The 11099-nt window shown below is 38.9% G+C and overlaps 1 protein-coding gene across 5 annotated transcripts in view; it reads right to left on the reverse strand.

Annotated features, from left to right (window-relative positions):
- LOC107724784 (chromodomain-helicase-DNA-binding protein 4-like) overlaps window positions 1-9332 on the reverse strand; it is a 27305-nt gene extending 17973 nt beyond the window's left edge. For 2 of the 5 annotated variants that reach the window (XM_016533821.1, XM_016533816.1), the window contains exons 1-15: window positions 9005-9220; window positions 8276-8339; window positions 6850-6965; window positions 5871-6137; window positions 5052-5170; window positions 4640-4935; window positions 4333-4451; window positions 2995-3112; window positions 2691-2860; window positions 2260-2508; window positions 1845-2048; window positions 1105-1316; window positions 887-1018; window positions 679-775; window positions 167-358 (exon numbers count right to left, since the gene is read on the reverse strand). In XM_016533821.1, the coding sequence (XP_016389307.1) occupies window positions 167-358; window positions 679-775; window positions 887-1018; window positions 1105-1316; window positions 1845-2048; window positions 2260-2508; window positions 2691-2860; window positions 2995-3112; window positions 4333-4451; window positions 4640-4935; window positions 5052-5170; window positions 5871-6137; window positions 6850-6965; window positions 8276-8324 (2340 nt within the window). In that variant the 5' untranslated portion in view covers window positions 8325-8339; window positions 9005-9220. Of the gene's footprint in view, window positions 1-166; window positions 359-678; window positions 776-886; window positions 1019-1104; window positions 1317-1844; window positions 2049-2259; window positions 2509-2690; window positions 2861-2994; window positions 3113-4332; window positions 4452-4639; window positions 4936-5051; window positions 5171-5870; window positions 6138-6849; window positions 6966-8275; window positions 8340-8856; window positions 8876-9004; window positions 9221-9283 lie in introns of those variants that run through there. The other 3 variants (XM_016533819.1, XM_016533817.1, XM_016533820.1) reach the window with 3 other exon arrangements.
- Between the last annotated feature and the right edge of the window lie 1767 nt (window positions 9333-11099).

Raw genomic sequence — 11099 nt, forward strand, 5'->3', positions numbered from 1 at the left:
TGCTTGTATATCAGCTATCTTTTATTCGTTTTATATTAAGTAATGATTGTCTTGGAGTATGTGTATGTTTGACACATTTCAGGGTTTTGTGCTGCAATATCCTGTCATGTCAAACTTTAAATAAAACTAACTAACTAACTAACTAAAATATTTTTTAGAAACACACCTCTTTGTAGAGCGAGTAGAGGAAGACAGCAGTCTGAACTGTCTTTCCGAGACCCATCTCGTCAGCCAGGATGGTGTCTGTGCCCTGAGCCCAAGAAAAACGCAACCAGTTCAGTCCCTCAAGCTGGTATGGGTGAAGCGTGCCGCCAGTAGAGTCCAGATAATCCGGCTGCCTATCAAACTTTATAGTGGGCTGAAAGTAAGAGACAGGAAGAATATTAGATCATTGTCAATGACGTATGAATGCATTTTCTTTAAAACTATATTTCCAAACAATCTAAATGTGCAATTGTGGTCTTGCTCATAATTATATTAATGTTTACACTTGAGAGAACAGGAAATTATCGGACAAAAGTGGCAAACAAGACTGAGAATAGAAGTGGGCCTGGTTCAAACTTGCACTGAATAACTTGCAGTGCTAAACCATGGCTCCAACCTAAATGTGTTTAGTATTAAAATTCTTAGTCAATAAAGTAGAAAAACATTGATCCGAGTTGTTCTAAGGTTCCTTACATCCACCACAGGATTAGCAGGAGGCCTCTCTGTCTTCCTCACTTTCACCTTCTTCATCTTTTTACCTGGTCTGCCCTCCTCTCCAAGCATCAGCTCCCTGACAAACAGGGAAAAAAAAGATATGCTGATTAACTCATACTTGCACTCAATATTGTTTCACACTAGTGTGCATGTGTGTGAAGTGCTGTAGAGGCCTGTGTGCATGTACCTGTGGTTCCAGTAATGTTGTTTATAGGTCTCATAGTCTGGGATGTCCCTGTCTTCAGACTCCCAGGCTGACTGATCATATGGCAGATCTCTCCATTTGATCAGATAGTGAACGTTATTCTTCTTATCCACACTGCCAGAGAGAACGAGAGAAATCAATGTCCAAATAGTTCAGCAGATGTCTTCCTTCAACTGGCTTCAGCATATGAACGTTCTCACCTGTGGTTTAAGATGCGGTGGATGAAGAGCCACTCCAACTTTACTCCAAAGCGCCCATACTTATCCTCAATACGGGCATAAAAGGGATCTTTATTCTTCCTCTTGCAGCTCTTATCCTCGTCTCCCTCAGCACCCATCTCTAGATTGGGGGGCTCCTCCATATCTGTCTTCCGCTGGTAGTTACGGAACATTACCTGACAGTTCAGCTCCAACTGTGACAAGAATGAAAAAGACAAATTATTGTATGATTTTATTAATAAACACACCCACGGAAACAAAATGCATGAATTATTGTGCATATATGTATGTGTGTCTTAGTATATTTTGAGTGTGTAACTACTTTTATGTTCTTGTCTTAGGGATGCACAATATAATGGAACCAACCATATCAGCTATTAGAGATTTTTTTTAAATAATTGGTATAAGTCAATACTGGATATTAAACTGCATGCTCATTTTCTTGTATTTTTACATTTACATTACCATTGATGACATGTAACGTTCACTTAAACTATACAAAAACACTAATAATATTCATGTAATCTTTAGCAAATATCAAAATAAATATGAATTTTTCACACTGTACATTGTAATGTTGTGATGCCTAAATTCATTTTTAGCATTTAAAACCGTTCATTTATTATTTAACAAGTAATTTTTATCATTTATTTAGACAAAAAGATTTTAATATTGGTGTATTCCTACTTACAAGAAATTGTGTGTTTTTATTTGTGGGTCACCTGTAGTTCCTGGACCCAAGAACAGTGCCAATAAGACATGTTGCACCATTTCACAAAGAACTCTCTCTCCTTCCGACCAATCATAGGAGGAGGATCCGGAGCATCGGCTGGAAGGTCTGCAGGACGCGGCACGGGCATAGGGGGAGGGGCATCACCCCAGCGCCAGGCCAGAACTTTCTGGACTTTGCCCTTCAGTGGAGGACTCTGAGAAAACAAAAACATGATATTCTATGATTTGCAAAAATGAAACCATAATATAAAATTAATTTAAATAAATAAAAATTAATAATTTTTGGATTCATCAATTATGCTAATCCTACATATTTCAACTCTGGCATCTCTGAAAATAAAACCTCAAGAAAACCTAATCCAAAGGATAGACTTGGACTACCATACTATATTATTCCTCTCTCACCAGGCAGCGTGGGCAGATCCACTCTCCGTTGGGGATGTCTGGCAGAGGAGGGTTGAGACAGTGTAAGTGATAGGACGAGGGGCATGTGTCACAGCACAGCAGCTCTCCTCCATCCTTACACACCCGACAAAACTCCATATGATGATCGTCCTCCTCTTCTACCTCTCCATCATCCCTCCTTCCATCATCGTTCTCCTCTTCACCCTCAGAACTCTCCTCACGAGCCTCCCATTGAATTCCCTCCTTCTCCTGAGAGAGAGACATAAATAATGCATAATCAACAGAAACTTTAGTCATTAAATATCAATGGTAGAGAAATAGTGCACATACACACACACACACACACACAGAATATAGATTTTACTCGATGAGCCCACAGCAGCTCAAGGAAAGGCCAGACATTTATTCTGAACACGTTTATATGTACGTACACAGTGGGGGCAGCTCCATGTGCCCTCTGGGGCTCTCTCCATGTCAGGATCTAGACACACCATGTGATAGGCTCTCGGACAGGTGTCACACAGAATGATCTCGCCACCCTGCTGACACACCTCACAGTAGTCCTGATGATCAGTCTCATAGCCATCAGCATCCTCATCCACTATGAAAGAGAAGGAGGGTTTATAACAAATGTAAATGGCTGGAAAGTGGCCAAAGTAGTATAGTGTTTTCATTACAGTGTGCGTGTTCATTAGTGTGAACGGAGTAATCTGAGTTGTGCTGTCTTTGACTCACTCTTCTTTTTCTTGGAGCTCTTGGATTTCTTACTCTTGGAGCGGCTGCTCCGACTGTTGGATCCATCACTTATGGAGAAACTATCAAAATCGCTCTCACCATCATCATCCTCACCGCTCTAAGAGAAGGAACCATGGATGAAGGGGTGCAAAACAAGTTGGTGATGTTAGCAATAAAAATAAGGAATAATTTAATATATATTCACTACCGTTAAACAGTTTGGGGTTGGTAAAATATTTTAATGTTTTTGAAAGAAGTCTCTTAAAGCAAAGCAATTATTAATGCATTTATCTGATCAAATATAGTAAAAAAATAAAATAAATGTTTTCTATTTTAATACGTTTTAAAATGTAATTTATTCCTGAGATGACAAATCTGAATTTTCAGCAGCCATTACTCCAGTCTTCAGTGTCTCATGATCCTTTAGAAATCATTCTAAAATGCTAAATTGCTGCTCAAGTATCATTTCTTATTATTATCATTGTTGAAAATCACGTAATATTTGCCTGGTAACAGTGGTACATCTTTTCAGGATTCTTTGATGACAAGAAACGTCAAAAGAACATTTATTTAAAATAGACATCTTTTGTAACACTATAAATTCACTGTCCCTTTAACTGTGAATTCACTGTCAATGCAATGCATCCTTGCTGAAAAAAGTATTAATCTCTTTTTTTTTTTTCGTACTCATCCCAAACTGTTGAACAGCAGTATATATTTTATATATTATATATGTATATACTTTCATTATATAATTAATAACTATAATAGTTCTGTCATGACAACTCTCAGAGAAGTTAGCATGGTAATATACATGGCAAAGTTAATGTGTTGGGTCTTGATCAGAATGGATCTGCTACACTGCTGCTGCGGCAGAGCAAGTACCGAGACTTGCTACTGCCAATACATCCACAGACATGCTGCAGTGAGCATGTAGGAAATACTGCTACAGCAAATATAACATATATAAAATAACCCTCATATATAACATACATGAAATCACCCCGTAGCAGATCTACACAGTTGGAGCTGGGGAAGGTGGAGGGTTTCTGAAGCATGCTGCAACTGCCACAGCTAGAACTAGCCAAGTATTTGAAAGTTGAGCAGCAAGCTCATTGGCTGCTGATGTGAAAAGAAACCAATCAGCTGAGCCATGCGAGTAATGATGTGATTACATAAGACTGAGTTAGAACCTATCGGCCTGTGCCAACTAGAGTTTCATGACAGAACTTTGCATTAACTAATAATACTAAATAAATATTAATAATAATGTATAATTTATCTAATTTAGATTATGTTGCAGTAACATATGTAAGCAAATATGGAATATATACATACAGATGAGCGTTTTCTCTTGAAATTGCCCAGTTTAATCTTGAGTGGAGCCACTTTCTTCGCTTTAGACTTTTTGTCCTGTGGCTTTGGGGTGGACTTGGTCTTTCTACGTGCATTTGGGCCTAGAGCAGATGTATAAATGGTACAAAAAGTGTTGAGTAGATTAAAAATAAACACACATAATAAACTCTTTTGGTCCCCTAAAAATTTCCTCATTTTGTTCTCTGTTAATTATTTCTGCTTCTGACAGTTTAATTTCCAATCAAATCTCATACACTTCTTCCACATTCCTCTCTCTCTCTCCTCTGACCTTTGCCCTCTTTGGTCTTGGCTTTTCGCAGGGGGACCGCTGGGGGCTGTTGGGATGGGGGTGGTGCAGCAGGAGCTGCTGCTGATGTGGGCGTGGCCATGGGCACAGCCCCTCCTCCATCCACCCTGGTCACCATACTCTCCACTGCAGCAGCTACGTTGGCAGCTGCCAGGGCTGCGTTGGCACTCGCTGAGCCTCGCATGGGATTATTAGTGCTGAACTCTCGCCATTTAGCCCCCAAAACCATCATCATCTTTGACACAGCAATCTTAGGGTTCTTAGCAGCTATTAAAGGTCTAAACAGGAGAGGGAAAGAAAAACATTTCAGATCAGTCACAAGATAATCAAGATGTTTATATAAGGCGATAATAAAAATGGGGCAAAAACAGACAGAGAAGCGTCACTGTTCTACCTGACAAACTGACTGAAAGCTTTGTAATTGGTGAGAGAGGTGTAGTCCTCTTGGGTAAAGGTGTAGTCGATGTCTTTCATTCCCCAGTCTGCTAACAGCTGAGAGGAAGATTTGGGTTCCTGTGAAAGAAGAACAGAGGATGACAGGTGAATAACACTAGAGAATGCAATAATAAAATTATAACCAGAGATATACACACACATATCATGTGACCTGAACCTTTATCCGAAAACATACACTACCGTTCAAAGGTTTTGGGGGCAGTAATTTTTTTTAAGAAAAATAAACTTTTATTTAGCAAGGATCCAGTCAATGTATCAAAAGTAACAGTAAAGACATTTATAATGCTACAAAACATTTCTATTTAAAATAAATGCTGTTCTTTTGAACTATTTATCAAAGAATCCTGAAAAAAATGCATCACGGTTTCCACAAAAATAATAAGAGACTTCTTTGGAAAATATTTAAAAATCTTACCAACCCCAAACTTTTGCATGGTAGTGTACCAACAGAAGGAAAATGTACAAGATATAAGAAGCACTGAAAAACTTCACAAACAAAACTGAAAATCAGTATTTGTTGTGGCAACAATGTAGCAGTGAAAGCAAAGACAAGGCTTCTTTCAGGCATGACATTTTTTTTTTAATCCTGTGTATAAACATTTGCGTCTGTGGCACAAATTTTGTAAATACACTGTGTGTGTGTTTTTATTTATGTATTTGTAGTTATCAGATCAACCTCATGTGACATTTTTTGTTGTCCCAAGGTTTTAACATCAAACCCGGGATGAACAATGACCACCCATTGGCTAACCCTTACCTGACCATCATCATCATCGTCATCATCTTCCTCCTCAGGTTCTGGGTCTTTACGTTTGCTTTTTCCTCCAGATGAGCCACCAACCTTTTCTCCCACTGAACCTCCCTTCTTTCTCTCCTTGGAGGAGCTGGATCTCTTTTTCTTCTTCTTGCTTGGGGCATAGTCACTCCCTTCACTCTCAGATCGCATCACTCTGTCCTCCTCGTCTTCCTCACCTTCTACCATTCGGATTGCTTCCATGACTTCAGGAGAGCTTACAGGAACGTCCTAGACCACAATAACCACCCAAGGAGAGATGACAATATCAGAAACTCAGGGAAGAACCTTTCAGTTCAATGCTTGTTCGTGTAAACATGTTTAACAGTGATGGTAATGGCAAATGATGATTGATGTGACACTGCAGCGGTGAAATCAGCCATGCAATTCAAAAGTTTGGGGTCCATAAGATTTTTTTTATGTTTTTGAAAAAAGTTCTCATGCTCACCAAAGGCTGCATTTATTTGATAAAAAATACAGAAAAAACAGTAATATTGTAAAAATTATTTATGATCAAAATAACCATTTTCATTTTTTTAAATCCATTTTGTTCCTGTGATGGTAATCTGAATTTTCAGCAGCCATTACTCCAGTCTTCAGTGTCACATAATTATTGAGAAATCATTCAAATTTGCTGATTTGGCGCTCAAGAAACATTTCTTATTATTATCAATGTTGAAAATAATTGTGCTGCTTTACATTGTGAAAACCATGATACTTTTTAAAAATTAATCTATTAATAGAAAGTTCAAAACGGCAGTATTTATTTGAAACAGACATTAATTGTACCAATGTTAGTCTTTACTGTGACTTTTGGTCAATTTAATGAATCATTGCTGAATAAAAAGTATTTATTTAAAACTCCAAACTCCAAACATTAAACGGCAATATCTATATATCTATATACAGTATATACTCCAGATCCTAAAGGTGCCCCGCTAACCTCTCTGAGGAGTTTCTGTCGTTTGCTGCTCCTACTTTCACGGCTTTTCTTTGCTTTCTTCTTCTTGTTTTTGGATCTGGGAGTCTCTGTCGCTGATGTTGGTTCATTGGCATCATCTGTCCAAAACACAGACACACAGCATGCATCAAACATTAACAATTAAAGCTGAACAATGATCTCAATTTAGATTTTCTGTCATTCCTACCCTTCCTGAACTGATACAGTACTTTTAATTCAACTTTATAACTCATACAATGACTAAAGGTAATATGGCACATCAGTTTAGATTTTTTTTTTTATCACAGCTTAAAGCATTCAGAATACTTTTTTTTTTTCTTTGCATTCCTGCCTCAAGATGAGTCTACTGTCCAAATATGTCAGCAGCAGTGAAACTATGGCATGAGGCTCTTGCTTTTGAAAACATTTATTTATTATAAGCTCTCTGCTGATAGGCTGCGCTACCAACGCCATTACCGAGGCCGGTGTTCTGACAAATAATGCTACCTATCAGATTATGCTACCAACACTGTATTTATCCTACTGTAAGGGTAGTTTTATGGTTGGGGTAGGTGTACATGTTAATAAAGCCTCACACCTTATTAATATCATGCTGGAAGCAAAATCTGATATGTAGCACTTTTCGCTATCGAATTATACTACCATCTGTTTTAATGGGAGGTAGCAAAATCTGACAGGGTAGCACAAATCGTCAGAACACTGGCCAGAAGAGGAAAGCTAAACAAATGGGGTTGTCACACTATTCTAACGATCAGTGTTGCCAATTTAGCTACTTTGTAGCTAGATTTAGTGACTTCCCCGCCCCTTTTGAGACTTTTTTCAAAAGTTTAGGGACAAATATAGCAACTTCTTGGACAAACCTTATCTAAGTTCTCATCTTGCCCAAAGATCTACGTTCATCTTTATATAGATCAGTGAATTTGCCATTGTGATGTCATCTAGTGACATTTAGCTACCAGTTTTAGCTACTTTCAGTTGAAAGCAGTTGGCAACACTGCTAACGATATTGCGCACGTTATGATCGCTAAGGTAGAAAAAAACAAGCATCTTTTGCTCTTAAGATACTAAGGAGTCCGTAACAAATAGGTTTATCTATAATTTTAACATCTTCTGCTGACCAGTGAATCAGGAAGTGATTTGACTTTTGCATACAGCTTGCCGCTACTGCATCATAAACTAACGTTAAAGATTTGGCTTTAAATAGGTGTATGATGCAGTAACACGTGGCTCGCCAGCTCGAGCAAAATATATAAACATTAAATCTAGCAGCGTTCTCCTTACAGAAATGACCATTTGTCTAGAAGTGCTCCGACATGTCAACAGTTAATTTGCTAGTTTAGGCTCATTTGGAGAAGTTATATAACATGATGTGGTTAATGAGGGTCCTGACAGGGCAGCTAAACCTTACCATCTCTCATGGGTCCAAAATGGTCCCTGTCGTCTTCACTCCCCGACATATTCCCGTCCGGACGCTTGATAAAATAGAAATGACAACAATATTTTGGTCTGGTTTTTAGCAGCACCCCATACTGACAGAAAGAGATAAACAAGTGACGGGGAGGCTAACTGTGTTAAGATGAATTAAAAATCAATTAACGATTGTGACATTTCAAAACTACAACATCATACAACGACGTAGTCGTGTCATTTCGGCTTTTTTCGTAAACTTTCTCGCTCGGTGCGAGCGAAAGACGCCTCAACTTAGCTGTCAATCAAGTTAGCAAAGCTAGCAAACGGAGTCAAGTGATCCGGCTGCAGGGAAAATGGCAGCCGGTTGGATGAGTTGAGTTAAAGCGCTTATCTGCCTTCGTTTCTGGTTAGATTCGTATCTTTAAAACTTTCCTCCTTGAATAAATAACACGCGGAGGTCGCGAAGCCCCCGACAAACACCACACGGCGCTTTAAAACACGGTGTCTCACAGTTGTAAGTTACCAGTAATTTTAGATATGTTTGTTTATTTTTTGTTTTATGCTTTAAGAAAAACTTACCGAGAAACGCACATTTCTTTGTGTGTGTATATATATATATATATATATATATATATATATATATATATATACAAAACACAAATTTATTTGTATGCACATATTTTTTTTAACGCAGGCGGTTGGAGGTGGGTGGGAGGAATTGACTTACAGGTCAGTCCAAGGTGTAGATAGTCGGCGGTATGATTAGCTTTAGTCTGACGCGTAAGCTGCAGGTTACTACCTATCACTGAAAAATAAAAAAAGAAGCTCCGAAAAGGTGTAAATCTTTGGGAGACGTCGTCCACTCTTCTCCCCTTTCCCCAGCGTCAGTGACCAGAAGCGAACATCCTCAAACACACAAAGAAATCAGGGGGGGTAGAGACATCCCATAATAAATAAAGGCACGCTCCCCCCTCCCTACAACACTCACTCAACTCTGCATAGTTACCTCGCAACCTACAGACCATAATAATCATCTCCCCCTCGCACACAATACCAGCAAGTACACACTGCCTTCCCCTTTCTTAGTCCCTGCCCCCTTAGCAACCACGTTGCTATGGAGACACTGCCCCCTCCCGCCCTCTCCGGCATCCCATAATAGTCATAAGCAGGCTGCTCTGACATCCCATAATAAACACAACTCCTAAAAGAGAGGCAAGGAAAAAAACAACACCAGTCACATGGTCTCCAGGGAAACCCCAGGCCAGCTGGTGACAGACCATAATAATCTGCGGCTGTCTGTCCACCTGGCTAGGTTTTTGGTGCACGAACGACAGAAAATGCATATGAGCACCTGGTTGGAAGTCGGGCTAACAAGTAGTGCACTTCGGGTATCTGTCAAACGTCACACACCTACAAGAGTGACACTTCACAGTTTCAGAGGTGATGAAATGTCAAGGTGCATCAGTGCTTCTTTTTAATCCCATATCAGACCGGAGTCTGAAGATTGACTCCTGTAATGAGTGTAACAAAAACACGAACTCGGATATGCCGTGACAATCCTGAAATAGAACCTCACCCACGTTTAGACTCTGACCTCCAGTGACTTGCTGACTTCAGCTACCTATGCATTACAACAGGTCAATGCCACTTTGCACATAGTGAATGAAATGCAGATGTAATGTTTACATCCATTCATACATTACAGGTTTAGTTTTTTTTGGGGGGGGGGGGGTTATCTATTTAAAGCAACAATAAAAAATCAGTTAGGATATACGTACATATTTAGCAGTCACTTCTATTTATATTTATACTGTACACTGTTTCTCGCGAGAGGAACTTGCCAGTCACGTAGACAAACAGAGCTGAAATGTGTGAAGGGTTTTATTGCATCAAATGTGATAGAACTGACTGTAATCCCAGTATTTGAGTAAATGTAATTAGTTACTGTGCTTAAGTATCTTTTTTCGCAACTTCGTACTTATATTTGTGTACGATATATGATATTTGTAATTTTTACTCTCTAATTGACGACATTTTTTAGCATATATGTCCTCTTTACTCCACTACATTTGTAATGAGAAATACAGTTACTCATTACATTTTGCATGGCACCTGAAGCAGTTCTGCAACAGTTTATTTATGCTACAGAAGAAACCATATTACCATGCAGGGTGTTGACAGTACTAGACCTTGAGTTTATGTATCCAGACTTGTCGTGAGACTACATGAATGTGAGTGCATTAGCAGCTAGTTGCAGAATCACAGTTGAGAACATGACTGCAGCCAGTGATGAGGCCGAAACCAGCACGTCCAGTGTAAGTAGGCTTTGACTGTTTCATTTTATTTTACTTGATATTATTTCATTTATCCATTATATTGAAGAGACCTTTTGAAGGAAATTGATTTACTTATGCCGTTTTTTAACACTTGAGCTTACCTGAGATTTGTTTGCAAATGTTTACAATGAGACGTGTTTGTAGATGTTTAAGAGGCTGTGTCGACCTCGATTTATTGCAATATTGAGGCATTGAGTTTTATTTCTATTTTAGAAAATAAATGCATGATTGCTCTCCTCACAAATCAGCTGTTTCTTGTTCTTGTTTTTCACTCTTAGGTGTTGAGGACTACAGCATTTGTGAGCCTACATCCTGAAACACATGGGTCTGATATCAACAACAACAACAATCAGGCACGTCATCCTGGTAGAACTTAAGAACTGTGAATTTTCAGCAAAGAGGAAACTGCGTGTTGTCAGGATAAAACACCTGGAAATTCAGATTTGTCAGTTAACACACACACACACACACACACACACACACACA

Source organism: Sinocyclocheilus rhinocerous, unplaced genomic scaffold (genome assembly GCF_001515625.1).
Source record: "Sinocyclocheilus rhinocerous isolate Xijiao unplaced genomic scaffold, SAMN03320098_v1.1 scaffold1717, whole genome shotgun sequence".
NCBI classification, from domain to species: domain Eukaryota; kingdom Metazoa; phylum Chordata; class Actinopteri; order Cypriniformes; family Cyprinidae; genus Sinocyclocheilus; species Sinocyclocheilus rhinocerous.